This window comes from Schistocerca nitens, chromosome 5, assembly GCF_023898315.1.
Source record: "Schistocerca nitens isolate TAMUIC-IGC-003100 chromosome 5, iqSchNite1.1, whole genome shotgun sequence".
Lineage (NCBI taxonomy): Eukaryota > Metazoa > Arthropoda > Insecta > Orthoptera > Acrididae > Schistocerca > Schistocerca nitens.
Window position 1 is genome coordinate 747932948 of NC_064618.1, and position 23961 is coordinate 747956908.

The 23961-nt window shown below is 39.0% G+C and overlaps 1 protein-coding gene across 2 annotated transcripts in view; it reads left to right on the forward strand.

Annotated features, from left to right (window-relative positions):
- Window positions 1-23190, forward strand: part of LOC126260143 (CAAX prenyl protease 2) — a 147181-nt gene extending 123991 nt beyond the window's left edge. Inside the window, exons 7-9 of one of the 2 annotated variants that reach the window (XM_049957394.1) lie at window positions 6981-7155; window positions 22313-22368; window positions 22580-23185. In XM_049957394.1, coding sequence (XP_049813351.1) covers window positions 6981-7155; window positions 22313-22368; window positions 22580-22650 — 302 coding nt within the window. In that variant the 3' untranslated portion in view covers window positions 22651-23185. Of the gene's footprint in view, window positions 1-6980; window positions 7156-22312; window positions 22369-22579 lie in introns of both variants that reach the window. The other variant, XM_049957397.1, reaches the window with a different exon arrangement.
- The last annotated feature ends 771 nt before the right edge of the window (window positions 23191-23961 follow it).

Consider the following 23961-nt stretch of genomic DNA (forward strand, 5'->3'; position numbering starts at 1 on the left):
AGCTCTGCTTCCTCTACAGTTGATGCAGAGGCGGTAGCTACTATCAGACTGCCAATAAGGATATTGCCTGACTAAGGAACAATGTTGCCAGGTGATAGCCAATTTCTCGTCAAGTTTCATATGCTTTCAAGTCAGGAGAGGAGAAAAAAGAAACCAAGCAGCCCTTGGTAAAATACTGGAAATCATCAGCCAATTAGCCAGCACTCATAAAAGATGTCACCAGCTGCACAACTGCTCGGAAGGTGCAAAGTATTTCCCAACATAAGCATGGAGACAGGCTATTGGATAAATGACATTGACAAGGCTGATCAGAAAAAGACTATCTTCATAACTGCTGACACCCTCTATGAGTTTAACGTTATGCCATTTGGACTGTGTAATGCTCCAGCCGTCTTCAAATGTATGATGGACAACCTGCTTCCCCACCTTAAATCAGGGCTGGCCACAGTGTGCCAGGCCACACACGAGCCCGATGCGTGGCCACAGCTCAGCTTGTCTTGGCACTGCTCGGTCCTTCTCAGAAGGAGCACAACATTTCATTTACTGTTGTAGTGTGGCATTTTTCATTCGGCATGAGTCCGTTCTGTTTGGCAGAATCATGTGTCAGCACTGTTTACTCGTCACTATTTGCTCATGGTATAAAAGATGATAACAGCTCAAGTGGCTTTTTGAACAAAAAGAGGCAGTCTACCAATTTATTGTCACATGACTTTATAAATGAATGGGAATGACAGAAGAGAGTGATAAGAATTTTCAGTAGCTATTATGCAGTCGCATAATCAAAAGGTTCCGCAAATTTGCTGTTAAATAACATTACATGACCATGCAGAAATATTTTAAAGATTTGGTCGACAGTGAAAGAGCAAGAATTACAGTGATTGATAGACGGGATTCATTGTTCTGTACACCAACGAGCACTTCGTGTTAAATTTGCAGGCATTGAGCATGTGAAGGAATTGGTAGTATGAACAGTAAAATTTCTGAAACTGCACACATTATTCCACTGTCAGTTGCAACAGTTTGTGATGGATCTGAAAGAAGAGTATGGAGTGTTCATACATTGCTGCAAGTTATGTTGGTTAGGTCGAGAGGTATAACTGGGATGAATTTTCAATTTAAAGTCCACTATTGTTGAATTCATTAAGAAAGAAGGAGCGCAGGATGAAAATTAGAACATTCAGAATGGATTGCAGACCTTGCATTTTAAGTGGACTTAACTGCAAGGTGAGAGAGATTGTATTGATTTAAAAAAAAAAAAAAAAATAGCCCAGTCCCTGAGCTCTCTGGCACAGTTCCATAAATTCACTAGCCTTAAAGAAAAAGTGAGAGTCCAAGATTTCATTGTGGCCTTGATAGAATTACAAGGATAGTTTTCTAAATGTTTTGAAGATGATGTCAGTCTCACATCTGTTTTTGAGACCATTTGTTATTTGAGATTTCAATTAGAACACCCCTGTCCACTTGCAGATGGAAGTGACTGAACTGCAACGTAATTCCAATTTTAAAGACAAATCCTCTAACACTAAAACTGTCCAGTACATCTACATTGTTTTCCACAGGTAGAGTTTCCATGTCCACATAATGAGGTTCAAAAAGTGCTACAATATTTCAATCAATGTATGTGTGTGTGTGTGTGTGTGTGTGTGTGTGTGTATTTTTTTAACTAAATAAGTCACAATTATAGGGCAACTTGAGTGCGAAAAACTGTAAAATTGTCCATGTGTGTCTATGTGTCAAGAGTTTGTACCAGATAAAAAATAGTGCACCAAAAATAAGTATTACTGAAATTTGTTTCATTTGTGATCTATGTAGTTGAGAAATATGAAATCAAATCATATGCAGTCCGGCTGCATTGCCATTTAAATACGGCACATTTTGCAGTTTCCCCCTCTTCCCTCAGACAGCTCGGCATTGTGGTGGAAGAAGTGCACAACCAGGTCAGACACCATGACATGCAAGACAGGCCATGGTTCTTGAACCAAATTCTTGGCCACCCTTTACTTAAATGTATGACATGACTTTGCTATCTGCAGCACTGTGTCATTTTTCAAATACATTTGAAGAATTTTATACAGAGAAGCGTGATGAAAGTTCTGGATCTATGTGATTATTATATAAAATACGAGTACAAACAATATAATTCTTATGTAATGACAATATAATTTACTGTTGTATAAAGTAGTTTACCTAAAATGCTATAATTAACATTGTAACAGTGAACCAATGGAAACAGGTTCTACAAATAGTAGTTGCACTTTATGGGGACTTGATGTTATTATGCAGAACATAAGACCAGCAAAGATAAATGAGGATATGCCATCGATAACCAAGGCAGTGGTGTTTAGAACATCGATACATTCCATCTGCAGAGACCCAAGAGGTGCCAGCAACTAAGTGCTGCATTTTGCTGGCATGGAACAGAGGATATGGACAGCCCATGGTGCATCAGTTGAATGCCATCATCTGTAAAAGATGTAAGCCATACATGATGAGTCACCAGAAAATGTTTAAATAGCAATACGAGCTGCGATGTGACTGCACTGATACGAAAGGTCCACCAGTGCTGATGAGCCAGACACCATGGAAGCCCAAAACTGCAAACTCAGAATGTTGGAACAAGTCAAATGGGATAGGAATTAGCTTAAAATGGTTGAACATATCCAAACATAATGCATTGTAAGCACTGTGGGGACATAGAACCACTGACACTAACCCCCCCCCCCCCGCCCCCCCCCCCTGCCCCCCGCCCCCCAATAATATTGCTGGCCTACTGCAGCAAGAACAACAATATCTTTGCTACATCAGTTCTGTATAGTAAGCACTCTATGTCACACAAATTGGATATGTACTGCAAGAATAAAAGTATTCATACCAAGTAACAGGGGTGCAAGTGATTATTTATTGCCGTAACTACCACATCCGCTCCCCACAACTTACAGCACTAAAAACTGGCTTGAAATGACATACACTATAAAGGTGTATGTATAGAGACACACACACACACACACACCATGTACCCATATTTACAAATTAATTTGCAATGTGAATGTAAAATGACTCGTACCACCACATCATAAAATGTATCATGCAAATGATGCAATGAACATGTAATTAACTAACTCTCATTGGCAATTATTGATGTCAAGCAAGAGACTTGGGTAGAGTCTCCACTATTTAACCCATAGCTCCCTTATGCTAACCAGCAGTGGATATCCTTGTCACACATATGGTTCCTGCTCCATCTCCACCTGCCATCCTTGGGTATATCTTCAATTAATTACTGTTTTTACCTTTACATTTAAGTTACAATTCTTGTTTAGACATCCCTTAAAGTCTATATTTGGTCAACATTTCTTAAATAAACATGTATAAATATAATCAAGACTGCCCTTTCATTTTTCTTAAACATTTGAGGGCCATATAAGCCACCTGACAACCATCTAAGCAACCTGACTGCAGGTCTCCACCTGAATCCAAAAAAATCTCTCTTCACTGCCCAAGAAAGACAACTCTAGGGGTACCAAGTGAATGGTGTTGGAGTCTCTGTCACAATCCAGAGAAAATAATAGCAGTCACCAATTTCCTGAATCATCAGCAAAGTTGTGATTCAAGAAGTTTTCTCAGAAGATGCTTGTACTAAGGGCGATTCTTATGGGATTTCTGTATCAAGGCACAACCCTTGCAAGAACTGTTCTGGGACGCCACATTTTGCTGGAACAAGGTGAAAAAAATATCTGCCCTTGTCCTTAATGATGCGCTAAGATCATCTACAGTCTAGCAATGTATGATGAGAACACCAAGACACACTTATGCAAAGGTTTTGGAACAGGAGCATTTCTTCAGGAAAGTGCTGGAAAAGTGCTTCCACAGTACTCTCCAAATCCAAGATGACTACTCTACAACCGAGAAAAAGTGATTTCCAGTTGTTTCGGCCATCAACAAGTTCCAGCCCTATTTATTTGGCAAACTATTCTCTGTTGTGGTGGGCCACCATTCTCTATGCTGGCTGACTAATGTAAAGGATCTGTCACACTGGAGAGATGAGCAGTGAGGCTTTGAGAATACAATACCACAGTTGCATACAATAGCAGACATAAACACAAGGACACTGATAACGTGTCAAGGAATCCATTGGCAGAACACAGCAGTGTGGATGAAATATGAGTCATTGCTGCATTAAATGACATTTCTGTTGAACAGAGTGAAGATCTGAAACTGCTGAAAATTATAGAAGCCTTGAAGATGGAGTAACTGACCAAAGGAGAATTCCAGTTAATTATCAAAGCATTGTGTAAGAGCAAACTGTGATCTGATGAGATGGAAATGGTTGCTTGTCATCCTAGCTCATCTGCGCCAAGTCATCTTTAAATATTTCCACGATGCTCCAACTTCTTCTAGATAGACTAAATGTAGGTGTCACTGACCATGTCTCTACTGGGCCATTAGACACAACGTGAATCAACAACAGAAGCACATGTTGCAATTACCTGGTACCAATCCTGTCTGCAGTAGCACAATTCCACAGCCAGGAATTGACCTCTTGGGGAGGTTCCCAAAGTTGACAAATGGGAATTGATGGAAACAGGCTGCAGTAATTACCTCAACTGCTATGCTGACACTGAAGCTGACCAACTTCTGAAGCTCTGAAAATTGCAGTTCCTTCTGGAAGACATCTTTTTGGAGCACAGAGCATCCTGTGTGATGATCTCTGATTGTGAAAAAGTATTCCAGTTGAGTCTAGTATCAGAGGTGATTTCACATTACAGAATCACCACAAATGAATAGCCTCAAAGAACATTTCAATAAGTCACTGGGAGATTCCTCTTAATCTATGTGAAGTTGAACAGAGGTATTGGGATACAGTGTTTTCCACTGTGACATTCAAGCAACACATCTAAACAAGACACCACAGCCTTCATAGCATTCTCTCTGCTCCATGGTCACGAGACTGAACAACAATGGATACACTGTTCCCATTTCAACCAGATGATACTCAGGATGATTATATATACATCTCATCACCAGGACCAAAGAAGCAAGATAGCTGGCATGCGTGCATAGTGACCTTGATGCCCAAAAGTACCCAGAGTACTACAATGCCAAGCACTGACCATTGATGTGCAGGCAGGGAGGCTCGGTTTGAATTTTCACACCTGTGCAAAAAGGAGGCTATTAGAAAACTATTTAGAGTGCTACACTGGGCCGTATCATATCCTTCCTTGCTTATCAGATGTCACACAATGCCGTTCTGGAAGAACAATGACACAATTGCAGAATTCAACAAATCATCTCATAAATAGGTAGCTAATACAGTGAAACATCATCTAAACTGTTGTTACACGTAGTGCCACTAGAGGGTTGTTGCTTCTTTGAAGAAATATTGATTGTTGTGACTCAGGTTTGGAAGAGTATCATCGTATTTGTCAGTTGTGTTTTCCAGTTTGGTTAATGAAGTAGCTTGTACAGTGAAACAATGACACAACTGCTGAATATGTAGCTGTGATAATGATTTAAGTGTATATTACCACTGTTTTCCTGATGTTTGAGTAACTTTTGAATCATAATTGTTCTTAGTGTCATTCTTTCCTCAATGTGTAAATAACTTTTGTGTTATAACCATTCCTAGCATTGTTGTTGATATGAGCAAAATAGCTATACAACATTTACAAGGTCTGTTCAAAAAACTCCAGAGCTTTATCCACAAAATTTTTCTACACTTATCTTTTAGTTGTTGTGCATGGTCTCCTTCAAAATACTCTCCACAGTTGATAAGACTGCTCCCAATGTCATTTGCACTTCCGGAAACAATCTTGGTATGCCTCTTGCTGGATCATGTGAAGCACCGCCTGCGAATTTTCCTTTATCTCATCTATCATTGCAATTTTCACCCCTTTAATGAGATTTTCAACTCTGGGAATTAAAAAAAAGTTCGCAGGGGCCAGGTGTGGAGCATACAGAGGATAAGGCAGCACAGTGATTTCATTTTTTGTGCAATAGTCACACACAATGCACAAGCCATGAATTGTATGCCACATTTCAGGCCATTCCCTTCTTACATTTTCTAGTAGGCATCGCAACACTTCCAAATAGTACCACTGATTAACAGTTTGTCCTTGTGGCATGAATTCATAATGAAATAATCCTTCAAAGTCAAAGAAGACTATCAGCTTGACTTTGACATTTGCCCTGAACTGACGAGCTTTTTTTGACCTTGGAGAACTTTTCCCAACACATTGTGAAAAGTGGACCTTGGTTTCAACATCATAACCATACACCCCGTCAAATCACCAGTTATGATTCTCATATTTAACATCTCATTCACATTTGTATAATGCAAAAGCTCTTCACAGATTGTGAGGCACAGGTCTTTCTGGTCTTGAAACATGAGTAATGGAACAAACTTGGCAGTAACATGATGCATTCCAAGATGCTGTGTCAGGATTTCAGGACATGATCCAACTGAAATGTTACATTCTTCTGCAATCTCTCAGACAGTCAGTCTTTGATTGGCAAGCACAATTTCATTGACATTCCTGACACGAGTATTGATGGTAGATGCTGATGCGCATCCTGAACAAGGGTATCTTTAACTGCTGTTGGGCCATTTTTAAACCATGTGAACCATTTTTAACACTGAGTATGGCTTAACCACTAATCGCCGTATGTTCCCTGCATCATTTGGTGTGTCTCTCTAAAGGTTTTCTTGAGTTTCATCCAAAATTTAATGCAGACACATTGCTCCTCTAACTCCGCCATCTCGAAATTCACAAACTGTGTTGACACCATTTTCCACTCAATATAGCACTGAACAATAACTAACAGACACACAACAATGAAACTTCTGGTGGTTACACATTAAACACAGGCGTGTGCAGGGATACCAACTGCATTTCACTCTGACACACCATTGGTGCGAAATCAGAAATGTTCCAGAATTTTTTGAACATACCTCATAATTCAGGTTCACTTCTGTTTTACAGGGACAAAAATGAGCAACAAAGTAAAGAAGATTACACACTCTGCCCTTGAAGGGCTAATGAAAGATAACAAAAGGCCAAGGGGGTTAAAGCACCCCATTGTAAGTGAAACACAAATGCAAGTCAACAGTATAGAGGAACAGCCATCAACCCCACACAGTGAAATTATAAAAAACAGGTAAGCAAGGTGGAGCCATAGGCACCAACGTCAAAATGTAAACATCACACAAATATCAGTCTCAAATGTGTGTGTGGTTGAAAGAGCAAGTGCAATGTTCAGATTTTTCCTGGTTAAGTGACATTTATCAACCATTAAGCAGCAATGAATTGACACTTTCAAGTGAAAGGACATCCACCCATAAAGAAAAATCTACCATTAAAAAAACTTTTTAAAAAAATTGGAATGTTATCAATTGGGGCAGAGGAAAAGCAAAATTGTTGAGTAACAATGGTAAAAGCTATATATCATGAGTGGGTAAATTTAATAAGACTTGAAGAATGGGTGCTGCGTGTGCTAAAAAATGTATCCTCCCTTGTACAAAGAAACCATCATAAAACTACAGGCATCAGCTATTCATGAATTACTGGGCACCAGTATCATTGCAAAGACAATGAGATTCTCTTGATTCATGCGGCGATTTGTGGTTAAGCCATACTCGGTGTTACAAATGGTTCACATGGTTTAAAAATGGCCCAACAGCAGTTAAAGATACCCTTGTTCAGGATGCGCATCAGCATCTACCATCAATACTCGTGTCAGGAATGTCAATGAAATTGTGCTTGCCAATCAAAGACTGACTGTCTGAGAGATTGCAGAAGAATGTAACATTTCAGTTGGATCATGTCCTGAAATCCTGACACAGCATCTTGGAATGCATCATGCATGCTCATTCTCAAATATCACTGCATTACTGTCTGAGAATCTAGACAGTCTAGTAGCACTTTCTACTTGATGAAAGATTAGCAGAAGATTCAAGTGTTCAAAACATTTCTAATAAACATGTAGGGAATAACCGAATCGAAAATCTGTACTGTCATCAAAGCCAAAATGAGGGCACCTATTTGACAAAAGGGGGCAAGATGGAAAACGTTGTAAGTTGATCCAGGAATCCTGAAGTCAGTCAGGAATCACGTGAACTTAATTCCCCATACTGGGCGTCATTATCTAAGGAGTGACACAAGAAAATTCACCGGTGGTGTCTTATTCATTACAGAAATGCACAAAAATTACTCTTCAGAGTGATCCTCTGCTAACATGCCAACGGTGAATTATGAGATCTACACACATATATACAATACCGAATTTAATATTGGAGTTTCTGTGTGAAAAAAAGATCTGTGCAATCAATGTGAAGCTTACAAAAATGCTACAGGTGAAGAGAAGGTAAAGCTACAAGATGCATTACAAGGACACAGGAAGAAAAAGAATTAGTCTCCAGAGGAAAACATGGGCAGGGGAGTTAACTCAAAATAAGAAGATATAACTACTGATTTACAATTTACAAGCTGTCTTACTAGTGCCAGTGGGACAAATATTGCCTTTTTAGACAATTCAAAACTAAACTGTCACAGTTCCACAGTTTTAGACTTCAGATACTTATTTTAAAGATTATTGATGTTAATATGTGCTGTTAAAGTAACATATTAGTGGATTTTCATTTATCTCAATCTTTCTTTTTGTGTTAGTGATTTGAGTGCCTGTTATTCGTGTGTGTGCTTACATCGTTCATGGAGGTCTCAGCAGTTGTTTACATTTCATGGCATGCAGTTGCAGCTGCAGCAGTTCTAAAGCTAAGTCCTGACAAAATTATTAGTGCACTGTTATTCAGTTCTTAAATTTAGTAGTTTTCAATTGTGCTTCGTGCTGTTTCTGTCAAAATAACAGTTTAATAAACTTTGGAAACTTTTGCCCTCTGTGTTTTTTAGAGTTATTTGTGCATTGAAGTCATTTATTAAATTTAGTTCAGTACTTTTCAGCGGACATTTCTTGCTGTTTGTAGTGAAATATTTCAGTAAAACTGTTGTTCACTGTGTTTAGTTTCATTGATTTTTCCAGTGGTTGCTTGAATTTTTTGTTGTGGATAAGAAATTGTATGAAGTTCTTGTGATATTGGTATTAGTTGTGGTTTAGTAGTATTAACAAAAGTTGTTGCTTTCTTAGGAGAGAGTGAAATTTGAGATCACTATTGTTAGTTCTTTAATAGTTCTACTGTTGTAATAGGACTAACTTAACGTAGATGTTTTGTTTCTTCAGTGAATGTTAAAATCTTATGATGAGTGAGAAGTGTAGGCTTTGTTGTAGGTTTGTGAGTAGTGGGCTACAGTCTGAGATTTGTTCAAAGTATTTTCATTGGGAGGAATGAGGTGTGGAAGCCAGAGGGCATTCTAGTGGAGTCCTCTTCTGGAAATGCAGAATTTGTAGCAGAAATAAGTTGACAGAGGAGCAGGAGCATAAGATCTGTGCCCTTTATGTGCAGTTACAAGACACAAAGGAGAAACTAGATAGGTTCAGGAGAGTGAAGGGTGACAGGGAATGGGAACTGGCGGTTGGTAAGAAGGCAGCTAGGAAGAGTTGAGTGAAGAGGACCCTCTTGTAGCTGTAGGTGTGAGAAACATGCAGCAGTCCTCAATAGTTAGCGAGTCTAAGTCAGTTGCAAATTGCAACAGAAGGACGGAGGTACTGCTGTCAGGTAGTTCACATGGCAGAAGTGTGGGCCAGCATGTTGGGGAGTGAGTAACAGGTCACCAGCATTGTGAAGCCTAATGCGGAGTTGGTTCTGGTGACTGTTAACATAGGGGAGTTATGTAGGAATTTTACAAAACAGGATGAGGTACTGATTGTGGGTGATGCTGGGAATAGTCTTGATAGGGACGGGTAGTATGATGTAGGTGGTGACCTGGCAAAGATAGCTACTCAAACTGGTGGCACTAATGTGCACTTTGTGCAACTGTTTCAGCATCATGATCGTCCTCATCTTAATACTGCTGTTAGACGTGTTAACATGGGGCTGGAGTAGACACTGATGGCGGAGTGCATGGCTCACATTGCAATGGTGCCAGTTGAGTCTGTCAATAGATAGGGTTTCTCTAGGCATGGCCTGCACCTCAATAGGTATGGAGAAGGGAGGCTGGCAAAGCGTATAGGTGACAGTGTAATGGGTGGTGGTGGGACCACTCATGGTTTAGATTAGATTAGATTCAATTAGATTAATACTAGTTCCATGGATCATGAATACGATATTTCGTAATGATGTGGAACGAGTCGAATTTTCCAATACATGACATAATTAGGTTAATTTAACAACATCCTTAAGTTAATATAACAACTTTATTTTATTGTGTTTTTTGTTTTTCTTTATTTTTTATTTTTATTTTTTTAATTTAATTTTATTTTTTTAAATATTTTTTGTTTTTTTTTTCTTAATTTATATCTAAAAATTCCTCTATGGAGTAGGAGTTGTCATTCAGAAATTCTTTTAATTTCTTCTTAAATACTTGTTGGTTATCTGTCAGACTTTTGATACTATTTGGTAAGTGACCAAAGACTTTAGTGCCAGTATAATTCACCCCTTTCTGTGCCAAAGTTAGATTTAATCTTGAATAGTGAAGATCATCCTTTCTCCTAGTATTGTAGTTATGCACACTATTACTTTTGAATTGGGTTTGGTTGTTAATAACAAATTTCATAAGAGAGTATATATACTGAGAAGCTACTGTGAATATCCCTAGATCCTTAAATAAATGTCTGCAGGATGATCTTGGGTGGACTCCAGCTATTATTCTGATTACACGCTTTTGTGCAATAAATACTTTATTCCTCAGTGATGAATTACTCCAAAATATGATGCCATATGAAAGCAATGAGTGAAAATAGGCGTAGTAAGCTAATTTACTAAGATGTTTATCACCAAAATTTGCAATGACCCTTATTGCATAAGTAGCTGAACTCAAACGTTTCAGCAGGTCATCAACGTGTTTCTTCCAATTTAATCTCTCATCAATGGACACACCTAAAAATTTGGAATATTCTACCTTAGCTATATGCTTCTGATTAAGGTCTATATTTATTAATGGTGTCATACCATTCACTGTACGGAACTGTATGTACTGTGTCTTATCAAAATTCAGTGAGAGTCCGTTTACAAGGAACCACTTAGTAATTTTCTGAAAGACAGTATTGACAATTTCATCAGTTAATTCTTGTTTGTCAGGTGTGATTACTATACTTGTATCATCAGCAAAGAGAACTAACTTTGCCTCTTCATGAATATAGAATGGCAAGTCATTAATATATAATAAGAACAACAAAGGACCCAAGACTGACCCTTGTGGAACCCCATTCTTGATAGTTCCCCAGTTTGAGGAATGTGCTGATCTTTGCATGTTACGAGAACTACTTATTTCAACTTTCTGCACTCTTCCAGTTAGGTACGAATTAAACCATTTGTGCACTGTCCCACTCATGCCACAATACTTGAGCTTGTCTAGCAGAATTTCATGATTTACACAATCAAAAGCCTTTGAGAGATCACAAAAAATCCCAATGGGTGGTGTTCGGTTATTCGGATCATTCAAAATTTGACTGGTGAAAGCATATATGGCATTTTCTGTTGAAAAACCTTTCTGGAAACCAAACTGACATTTTGTTAGTACTTCATTTTTACAGATATGTGAAGCTACTCTTGAATACATTACTTTCTCAAAAATTTTGGATAAAGCTGTTAGAAGGGAGATTGGATGGTAATTGTTGACATCAGATCTATCCCCCTTTTTATGCAAAGGTATAACAATAGCATATTTCAGTCTATCAGGGAAAATGCCCTGTTCCAGAGAGCTATTACACAGGTGGCTGAGAATCTTACTTATCTGTTGAGAACAAGCTTTTAGTATTTTGCTGGAAATGCCATCAATTCCATGTGAGTTTTTGCTTTTAAGCAAGTTTATTATTTTCCTAATTTCAGAGGGAGAAGTGGGTGAGATTTCAATTGTATCAAATTGCATAGGTATGGCCTCTTCCATTAATAGCCTAGCATCTTCTAATGAACACCTGGATCCTACTATATCCACAACATTTAGAAAATGATTATTAAAAATATTTTCAACTTCTGACTTTTTGTTCGTAAAGTTTTTATTCAATTTGATGGTAATACTGTCTTCCTCTGCTCTTGGTTGACCTGTTTCTCTTTTAATAATATTCCAAATTGTTTTAATTTTATTATCAGAGTTGCTGATTTCAGACATGATACACATACTCCTGGATTTTTTAATAACTTTTCTTAATATAACACAATAGTTTTTATAATTTTTGATAGTTTCTGGGTCACTACTCTTTCTTGCTGTCAGATACATTTCCCTTTTCCGGTTACAAGATATTTTTATACACTTAGTAAGCCATGGTTTGTTACAAGGTTTCTTACGAGTATATTTAACTATTTTCTTGGGGAAGCAGTTTTCAAATGCATTTACAAAAATGTCATGAAATAAATTATATTTTAAATTGGCATCAGGTTCACGGTACACCTCATCCCAGTCTAACTGCTGTAGGCTTTCCCTGAAATTTTCAATTGTTAAATCGTTGACTGGACGTACTACTTTGGAGGACTGTTTAGTATTGCTGAATGGAGCTATGTCATATATTGTAACTAGCTGTGCACCATGATCAGAAAGACCATTCTCAACAGGCTGAGCATTTATCTGGTTAAACTTATCTTGATCTGTAAAGAAGTTATCTATCAGTGAGCTGCTATCCTTTACCACCCGAGTAGGAAAATCAATAACAGGTGTCAAATTGAAAGAACCGAGTAATACTTCAAGGTCATTTTTCCTATTACCCTCTTTCAGAGAATCTACATTGAAGTCCCCACAAATAATAATTTGCTTCCCCCTGTCTGACAGATAGCACAACAAGGAGTCCAAATTTTTCAGAAATAGATGAAAATTTCCTGATGGGGACCTATATACAGTTACAATTATAAATGTGCCTTTATTTAATTTAAGCTCACAGGCACATGCTTCTATATGTTTCTCTACACAAAACTTTTTTGTTTCTATACTTTTTGCACAATGATAACTTTTGACATATATGGCAACTCCTCCTTTCTCCATATTTTCTCTCATTACATGTGCAGAGAGCTTATATCCACTTACATTTACCTTATCCATATCAGTAACAATGTGATGCTCAGACAGGCATAGTATATCTATTTCATTCTCGGCTTCTAAATCTTCTAAACAAACCAGAAGCTCATCTACTTTATTCTTTAAACTCCCAATATTTTGATGAAATATACTTACATTATTTTTAATTATACTTTTATGAGAACCTTTCCTTATTCTAACATTTGCAGTACTCTCCTGTCTGAGTTTCTCATTGTGCTTAGGCCTAGTTCCTATACCAGTGGTCACACGGTGTTCAGAGAGTCAGATTATGTCAACTGGGTTGGGTGACTTTAATTCATCAATGCAATTACCTAGGACTGAGATACAACTTGGTGGAGATAAAATTTCTGGTGATTGGTGAAAATTTATAATTGATAGCTGTGATTGGTGATCCAATGTGCTAGAATTGTGCTGTTTAATTTCTTTCCTAAACTGAAGATTTGTTTCAATCCTGACCTCTCGTAGAACTTGACATCTTTCTGTCTTACCTATCCTAAAAAAGGTGCTGCTCCAACACCTGTAACCACTGGTATTTTACCATTCATGGCAGTGCCTCCCCCCCTTAAATTTCCTGCTATTACCCCAGCCAGTTTCCCCTTCCCTTTCCTGTTGAGATGTAGGCCGTGCCTGGTATAGTCCCACCTACTGAGATAATCAACAGGAACCACACCAATATGAGCCCCCGCACCCGACCCAAGCAGCCGTTCCAACTCCAAATTAACTCTCCCAACAGAAGAGTTCAAATGAGGCCGGTCATGGCGTCTCAGGACAGATACAAATTCAACATTGGTGTGTCTCGATGCCGACGCAATCTTTACCAGGTCACACTCTATACTGTACCCAGGATCTCTGTCGATGCTGTTCCCTGGCCCTCCCACATTAACCACGGTGTCTTCCCTGGTAAATCCTTTACAGAGTGAACCTAAATCCTCTGTCACCTGATCCAGACTAGCACTTGGTTTGAAAAAATTTGTGACCTGGTATTCTGGTCCTAATTCCTCCTGCAGAAGTTGGCCTACACCTCTGGCATGAGAACTGCCTAACAACAAAACTTTCTTCCTTTTCGATGACTTTCCTACATTCTTTTTCAATTTCCTATTGAAAGTTTGTTGTGTCCTGTCTACACCTACCTCTGCTTGAGGCTCATCAGTTTCTAACTGAAGCAACAGGTCAAACTTATTTTTGACATTCACCACAAAACTGTCAGACTTAGTTCTAGGCCTGTTCCTTCTGCAACCTGTTGCCACTTCCCACCTCTCTTTGCCCTTCTCCCTCCTTAACCTGTCCAGATCTTCCCTAGCCTGATCTAGCTCAGCCTGAAGGGCAGCAATTTTCCCCTCCTGTTCCACTATCTTCCTATCTCTGCTGCAAATCCTACATAACCACTGATGAGCCTGATCCACTTTCCCAACACCCACGCCACTGCAATCCCCCCAGTGAAAAAAAAAAACTACTACATCCATCACACCAAACCCCGGAACTAACAATTCTACGGCAAGTCAGGCACTTCTCACTCATGGCAAAAATAATATTTTAGCTAGAATAAATCAATTAAATTACTGAAAATCAAAAAAGACGTTACAAGAATTAAGCCTATTCACAAATGTATATAAGCAAGTTTCTGATTTAAAATTCCGCTGTTTTTCTGAGATCTGTATTAAAACAATGAAGGTATACGCTATTTATTATATATTTCACTCGATTGAATGAAAAAAAGGACAATTAAACGAGGTACTTTAACTTTGATTCTCCAAAAACGTTACGAGAATTAGGCCTATAAACAAATGTATATAGGCAAGTTTCTGATATAAAGTTACGATGTTTTTCTGAAATCTGTATTAAAACAATGAAGTTATACGCTATTTACGGTAGTTTACTTATTTGTTACCGAGAAACTAGTTAAATTACCGTGAAACAATAAACAAACACGTTTACAAAATTTAAGCCTAAGCGCGACTTCGCGAAGTTACGATCTTTTCGTGTTTTCTGAAAAAATACGCAAAGAAAAGTCAAACCTTTAATGGCAAGACTAAACGATACACTAATGCACGTATTTAATTTGTTGTCGGCGTTAAACTAAATTATATTCCTGTCTAAATCACTTAACTTTCTGGAAATGGTTTCTGGCGTCACTTACTCGGTGGCCATCTTGGAACTCCTGTAGTAGTCGGTGTTAGAGATGCACCTTTTTTAGATTGAAGTCAACCGATGGGTATCCCTGCTTAAAGGTAGTCCCTCTAATAAAAGAATCACCTTCAGAGGAGGCCAGGTATCCAAATAGTGAAGGAATTAGAATATTTCATTGAACTAAAAAAGGTATTGGAGATAAAGTTAGTGGACTGCTTATAGATGTTGACTCTGACATTACTGGAATATCGAAGCACCACTTAAATAATTTGACAGTTCAGAGGCTTCCTTTATCAGGATATAGATTAGCTGGCTGTTTTTCCAGGAGTTCTTTGTGGAGTGGGGGAGTGGCCATGTACATAAAAAACATTATCCCATTTGAGCCCGTAGACGTATCACGGCACTGCACTGAACATGTATTTGGATGTTCTGCAGGGGCAGTTGAATTCAGTGAAACTACTAATTGTTGTTGTTTATACACTCCTGGAAATGGAAAAAAGAACACATTGACACCGGTGTGTCAGACCCACCATACTTGCTCCGGACACTGCGAGAGGGCTGTACAAGCAATGATCACACGCACGGCACAGCGGACACACCAGGAACCGCGGTGTTGGCCGTCGAATGGCGCTAGCTGCGCAGCATTTGTGCACCGCCGCCGTCAGTGTCAGCCAGTTTGCCGTGGCATACGGAGCTCCATCGCAGTCTTTAACACTGGTAGCATGCCGCGACAGCGTGGACGTGAACCGTATGTGCAGTTGACGGACTTTGGACGAGGGCGTATAGTGGGCATGCGGGAGGCCGGGTGGACGTACCGCCGAATTGCTCAACACGTGGGGCGTGAGGTCTCCACAGTACATCGATGTTGTCGCCAGTGGTCGGCGGAAGGTGCACGTGCCCGTCGACCTGGGACCGGACTGCAGCGACGCACGGATGCACGCCAAGACCGTAGGATCCTACGCAGTGCCGTAGGGGACCGCACCGCCACTTCCCAGCAAATTAGGGACACTGTTGCTCCTGGGGTATTGGCGAGGACCATTCGCAACTGTCTCCATGAAGCTGGGCTACGGTCCCACACACCGTTAGGCCGTCTTCCGCTCACGCCTCAACATCGTGCAGCCCGCCTCCAGTGGTGTCGCGACAGCCGTGAATGGAGGGACGAATGGAGACGTGTCGTCTTCAGCGATGAGAGTCGCTTCTGCCTTGGTGCCAATGATGGTCGTATGCGTGTTTGGCGCCGTGCAGGTGAGCGCCACAATCAGGACTGCATACGACCGAGGCACACAGGGCCAACACCCGGCTTCATGGTGTGGGGAGCGATCTCCTACACTGGCCGTACACCACTGGTGATCGTCGAGGGGACACTGAATAGTGCACGGTACATCCAAACCGTCATCGAACCCATCGTTCTACCATTCCTAGACTGGCAAGGGAACTTGCTGTTCCAACAGGACAATTCACGTCCGCATGTATCCCGTGCCACCCAACGTGCTCTAGAAGGTGTAAGTCAACTACCCTGGCCAGCAAGATCTCCGGATCTGTCCCCCATTGAGCATGTTTGGGACTGGATGAAGCGTCGTCTCACGCGGTCTGCACGTCCAGCACGAACGCTGGTCCAACTGAGGCGCCAGGTGGAAATGGCATGGCAAGCTGTTCCACAGGACTACATCCAGCATCTCTACGATCGTCTCCATGGGAGAATAGCAGCCTGCATTGCTGCGAAAGGTGGATATACACTGTACTAGTGCCGACATTGTGCATGCTCTGTTGCCTGTGTCTATGTGCCTGTGGTTCTGTCAGTGTGATCATGTGATGTATCTGACCCCAGGAATGTGTCAATAAAGTTTCCCCTTCCTGGGACAATGAATTCACGGTGTTCTTATTTCAATTTCCAGGAGTGTAGGTACCCTAACTCTGACTTTTCTGCTCAAGTTAGTGAGGGATCTTGGTTCACTTTACAGGAAGTACCAAAAATTAGTTATATATGGTGACTCAGTATTAATTTTGTATGCAATTGTGCAAGAAAAAGGATGTTGGAAGATCTCGTAAATTCATATGGTCTGATGCAGATTGTGTTTTTTCCAACCAGGGTGCAGGGGAACAGTAACACAGCCATAGACAATATTTTTATTCATTCTTCATTACTAGATGGGCATTCTGTTAGTAGAAGGGTGAATGGCCTTTCAGACCATGATACACAAATTTTAACACTAAAAGGTTTTTGTACTCAAACAGATGTTATATATGATTACAAACTATGTAGAAAAGCTAATCCAATGGCAGTAGAGTGTTTTTTAAACCTCTTTGAGGAACAAGAGTGGCAGAATCTTTATAGTGCCGATAACATAGATGACAAATACAATGCTTTCCCTAACAAGTCTCTCATGCTCTTTGAAAGTTGCTTTCCAAAAGATTGTTCTAAAGAGGGTACTAGCAGTAAAAAGCAGCCTGGGTGGCTGACTAGTGGGTTAAGGATATATGTAGAACAAAGTGAGAATCATATTAAAATGTTAGAAGTAGTCACAATCAAACTGCAGTAACCCATTACAAATAGTATTGCAATGTTCTTAAAAGTGTTATTAGGAAGGCAAAGAGTATGCGGTATGCAAATAGAATAGCTAATTCACAGGATAAAATTAAAACCATATGGTCAGTCATGAAGGAAGTGTCTGGTGAGCAGCAAAATGTCGATGATAATAAAGTCAGTTTGTAGATAAAATATTTCTGTAAGATATATGTACAGTATTTTCAATCACTTTCTGAGCATTGCTTGTGAATTAAATAAAAACTTAGTTTCTACAGGCAATCATATGACTCTCTTGGAAAATGCCTTCCCAAAATTGATGTCTGAAATACTCCTCTAAGGGAGAGACTGAGTCAATAATTAAATCACTGAAGACAAAGCACTCTCATGGGTGTGATGGTGTGCCTAACAGAATATTAAAGTACTGTGCTGCAAATGTTAGCCCTGTACTTAGCTGTATTTGTAATTTTTCCTTTAAGAATGGTCATTTTCCTGAATGATTAATGTACTCAATAGTAAAGTTGCTTTATAAATAGGGAGAAAGGGATAATACAGACAATTTTAGACCTATTTCTAAGCTATCAGTGTTTGCTGAAGTTAATGAAAAGTTTTTTGTATTCAAGGATAATCGATCATTTTACTTCACATACTTTGCCATCAAATGTACAGTTTGGTTTTAGAAGTGGTTTAACAACTGAGAATGCTATATTCTCTTTTCTCTGTGAGATACTGGATGGACTAAACAAAAGTTTTCAAACATGAGACATCTTTTATGATTTAACTGAGGCATTTGATTGTGTTGATCACAAAACATTGCTCCAGAAGTTGGAACATTATGGAATATGAGGAGTAGCTCATAGATGGTTCACTTCTTACTTTAACAACAGACAGCAAAAGGCTATTATCCACAGTGTTGAGAGCTATGATGTGGGGTCTGAATGGGGCATGATCATATGGGAGGTGCCCCATGGATCAGTGCTGGGGCCACACCTGTCCCTTATTTATGCAAATGCCTTTCAATATTACAGTTGATTCTAAAATATTCCTGTCTGCTGATGACAGTAGCATGGTAGTAACGGATGTTGTGTCAACATTGGCACTGTTTCAAATAGTGCAGTTCATGACCTAAGTTAATGGCTTGTAGAAAATAAAGTAACACTAAATCATAGTATGAGTCAGTTTTTACAATTTCTAACACATGATTCTATGAACTGCAGATTGAAACTGAAGAAACTGCAAAAAGGTGGGAATTTAAGGAGATGGGACCTGGATAAACTGACTAAACCAGAGGTTGTAGAGAGTTTCAGGGAGAGCATAAGGGAAGAATTGACAGGAATGGGGGAAAGAAATACAGTAGAAGAAGAATGGGTAGCTCTGAGGGATGAAGTAGTGAAGGCAGCAGACGATCAAGTAGGTAAAAAGACGAGGGCTAATAGAAATCCTTGGGTAACAGAAGAAATATTGAATTTAATTGATGAAAGGAGAAAATATAAAAATGCAGTAAATGAAGCAGGCAAAAAGGAATACAAATGTCTCAAAAATGAGATTGACAGGAAGTGCAAAATGGCTAAGCAGGGATGGCTAGAGGACAAATGTAAGGATGTAGAGGCTTGTCTCACTAGGGGTAAGATAGATACTGCCTACAGGAAAATTAAAGAGACCTTTGGAGAGAAGAGAACCACTTGTATGAATATCAAGAGCTCATATGGCAACCCAGTTCTAAGCAAAGAAGGGAAGGCAGAAAGGTGGAAGGAGTATATAGAGGGTTTATACAAGGGCGATGTACTTGAGGACAGTATTATGGAAATGGAAGAGGATGTAGATGAAGATGAAATGGGAGATAAGATACTGCGTGAAGAGTTTGACAGAGCACTGAAAGACCTGAGTCGAAACAAGGCCCCGGGAGTAGACAACATACCATTAGAACTACTGACGGCCTTGGGAGAGCCAGTCCTGACAAAACTCTACCGTCTGGTGAGCAAGATGTATGAGACAGGCGAAATACCCTCAGACTTCAAGAAGAATATAATAATTCCAATCCCAAAGAAAGCGGGTGTTGACAGATGTGAAAATTACCGAACTATCAGTTTAATAAGTCATGGCTGCAGAATACTAATGCGAATTCTTTACAGACGAATGGAAAAACTAGTAGAAGCGGACCTCGGGGAAGATCAGTTTGGATTCCGTAGAAATGTTGGAACACGTGAGACAATACTAACCTTACGACTTATCTTAGAAGAAAGATTAAGAAAAGGCAAACCTACGTTTCTAGCATTTGTAGACTTAGAGAAAGCTTTTGACAATGTTAACTGGAATACTCTCTTTCAAATTCTGAAGGTGGCAGGGGTAAAATACAGGGAGCGAAAGGCTATTTACAATTTGTACAGAAACCAGGTGGCAGTTATAAGAATGCTGAAAATTAAGACTGGTAGACTGAATAACAAAAATATGGTACTGAATCAAATTAGGGGAAAAAAGAAATTTATGGCACAACTTGACTAAAAGAGCTGATTTTGTTTGATTGGAAAAATTCTGAGGTGTCAAAGAACTGTTGATTTGGTAATAGAAGGAAGTGTGTGTGTGTGGGGGGGGGGGGGGGGGATTTGTGATAGTAGAGTCGAGGGGCATGCAAGGGAAGCAGTGGTTGGGAAAGGAGTGAGACAGGGTTGTAGTCTCTCCCCGATGTTATTCAATCTGTATATTGAGCAAGCAGTAAAGGAAACAAAAGAAAAATTTGGAGTAGGTATTAAAATTCATGGAGAAGAAGTAAAAACTTTGAGGTTCGCCGATTACATTGTAATTCTGTCAGAGACAGCAAAGGACTTGGAAGAGCAGTTGAACGGAATGGACAGTATCTTGAAAGGAGGATATAAGATGAACATCAACAAAAGCAAAACGAGGATAATGGAATGTAGTCAAATTAAATCGGTTGATGCTGAGGGAATTAAATTAGGAAATGAGACACTTAAAGTAGTAAAGGAGTTTTGCTATTTAGGGAGTAAAATAACTGATGATGGTCGAAGTAGAGAGGATATAAAATGTAGACTGGCAATGGCAAGGAAAGCGTTTCTGAAGAAGAGAAATTTGTTAACGTCGAGTATAGATTTAAGTGTCAGGAAGCCATTTCTGAAAGTATTTGTATGGAGTGTAGCCATGTATGGAAGTGAAACATGGACGATGACTAGTTTGGACAAGAAGAGAATAGAAGCTTTCGAAATGTGGTGCTACAGAAGAATGCTGAAGATAAGGTGGGTAGATCACGTAACTAATGAGGAGGTATTGAATAGGATTGGGGAGAAGAGAAGTTTGTGGCACAACTTGACTAGAAGAAGGGATCGGTTGGTAGGGCATGTTTTGAGGCATCAAGGGATCACATTTTTAGCATTGGAGAGCAGCGTGGAGGGTAAAAATCGTAGAGGGAGAACAAGAGATGAATACACTAAGCAGATTCAGAAGGATGTAGGTTGCAGTAGGTACTGGGAGATGAAGAAGCTTGCACAGGATAGAGTAGCATGGAGAGCTGCATCAAACCAGTCTCAGGACTGAAGACCACAACAACAACAACAACAACAACACATGATTCAACAAAATCCGATGTTTTAATGTCACAGATTGGGTGTATGATTAGTGAAACTGAACAGTTTAAATTTCTAGATGTTCAGATAGATAGTAAACTGTTGTGGCAATCCTACATTCAGGATCTTGTTCAAAGACGTAATGCTGCCATCTTTACTATTCGAATGGTATTCGAAGTAAGTGATAGTTCAACATGAAAAGTAGTCTACTTTGTTTTTTTATTCGCTTATGATGTATGGTATTATATTTTGGGGTAACTCTTCCCATTCTCAAAGGATTTCTTTCGCTCAGAAATGGATGGTTCAGGCAATAAGTGGTATAAGTACACAAACATCCTGTCGACAGTTGTTCATTAGTCTGGGTATTATGACATTGGCCTCTCAATATATATTCTTTGCTGTCATTTCTTGTTAACAATATCAGCTTATTCCCAAGAATTAGCAGCTTTCACTCAGTTAATACTTGGCAGAAATCCAATCTGTATTTGGATCACACTTCCTTGACTCTTGCGCAGAAAAGTGTACAATATACTGCTGCATCCATTTTCAATAAGGTGCCACAACAGTCCAAATATCTTAATAGCAATCAACGCACTTTCAAATCGAAACTGAAGAGCTTCCTCATAGGTACAAATTCTATTCTGTCGAGCAGTTCCTTGAAAAATTAAGCTGATACCTGTGTTGTATTGTTGACTGTGTTTACATAACTTGTGGCTTGTCTTTTTTGGGTTCATAAACATTTTATTTTATCTGTTATTACTTTTATGTTGTAATTTAATGTTCTGACATGTTCCATGACCTTAGAGATTTGGTCCTGTGGAAATAGCCACTCAGCTACTGGGGGCAGACTAAAATAAAATAAAAATAAATAAGTGTTCATCCATACATTGTTTTCAAAATCTGTTAGTACTCGTGTAGTCTGTTTTAGTTATTTTTGCTGTTTGTTGCAGGTGGTTGAGGTTCGAAATGATCTGCATCTTATGGTATGAAGGAATTGCAATCAGAGGTGTGGAAGAAATAATAACTTGACTCTTAGAATATCTTGAAGAGTTATCTAAGAACCTTCCTGGGATGAATGTTATAATGTACTCTGACAATTGTTAAGGACAACAGAATAAATGAGTATCAAAAATTCACTTTGTGATGCACAGAAATCATTTAACAAATTGTTTCTGTAGAATAATCATGTTGATTGAAATTTTCCATTTTTGTTGCAGATAAGTGGTTGCAATGTATTTGTATGCAGTACAATGGCTGGATATTGGGTCCATTACACACAAGTATTTGATTTGTCGTCACATCCAGAAGAAGGGAGATGCAGTTCCCAGCACCACTGAGAGATCAATTAAGAGTGCTAAGAAGTCAGGGCCATTTATGTACCCAATCAAGACATGTCAGTCATATAAAAAATAAAAAATAGAAATAAAAAGAGAGAGAGATTAAAGATTTGCATGATGAGATGGCTCCTTACATGGCCAAGGTCACTGACGGGAATACATTCAAAATGTCTGAAATTAAATTATTTTGATGTGGAAAGGGAAGTGATGTGTTTCAATATAAGAATAGCTATAAACAGTCGAAGTGGTGACAAGTTCAGTTTACAGGTAGAAAGAGGCGTGTAATTTGGATTTCAAACCTGATTATACTACAAAAATGACACTTTCAGGAAATAAAATTCAAGATTTAAATAATTTGGGTAACAGCAATGTCATTTTTGTATATGATTCTCTTTCCTTATGTATATACATTGATGCTTTCCATGCTATTTGTCTTGTAGTTCTTTTTTTCATCTTTGTATTACTCCACTTCATTTATAAGATACAAATAGTAACACAACAATACAATGAACAATGAAACTCTGTAACAATGACTTAATAAAATAATGATTCAGAGAGAAATTTAAGTTTTTCCACCATACCTTTATAGGCGTTTTTATTTTTGTTAATAATGTTAGAAGAACAATGATGTATTTGTCAAAAGGGTTTGCCAGTGAGTGAATGGAGTGAAATTTAGCAAAAATAATTTCTGTATTTTGTAGAGAACAATAATTTCACAGTTAGCCAGACTTTAAATTCCACAGATAATTTTACTGTGGATTAATGAGATTTTTAAACAATGTTGACGCAACTTTCAATCCCACTGATAATCTTACTGTAGTTTAATGATGTTTTTAAACAACGTCATTTCATTTTCTGCATTTCCTGTAAACTCCTCATTTTGCAGTTATACCATTGTCCTTCTGGAACAGCAATATGAAGTTGAGTGTTATGACCTGTCACATATAAGACAATAGTGGAGAGATATTGTCCATGTCCTCTGTACGGGCCCATACTACAGTCCAGAGAGGTATGAAACCGAAGACCCACTCGACCCACCCCAAAGCAGGAGCGACTATCTTTGACACTTATTGTAGTGAAGAGGATGTAATAACACAATCAGAACACAAGGATCAAACCAACACCACCATACAGAGGACCATTAACAAGATCTAGATTCAGCGTCCTCTAGTTGGCTCCAATAAGAATTTCTGAACAGTGGGCCACTGTTTCTCCAGGAGATAAGAGCAACACCACAAGCTATGGTGCATGCATTGGTTAGC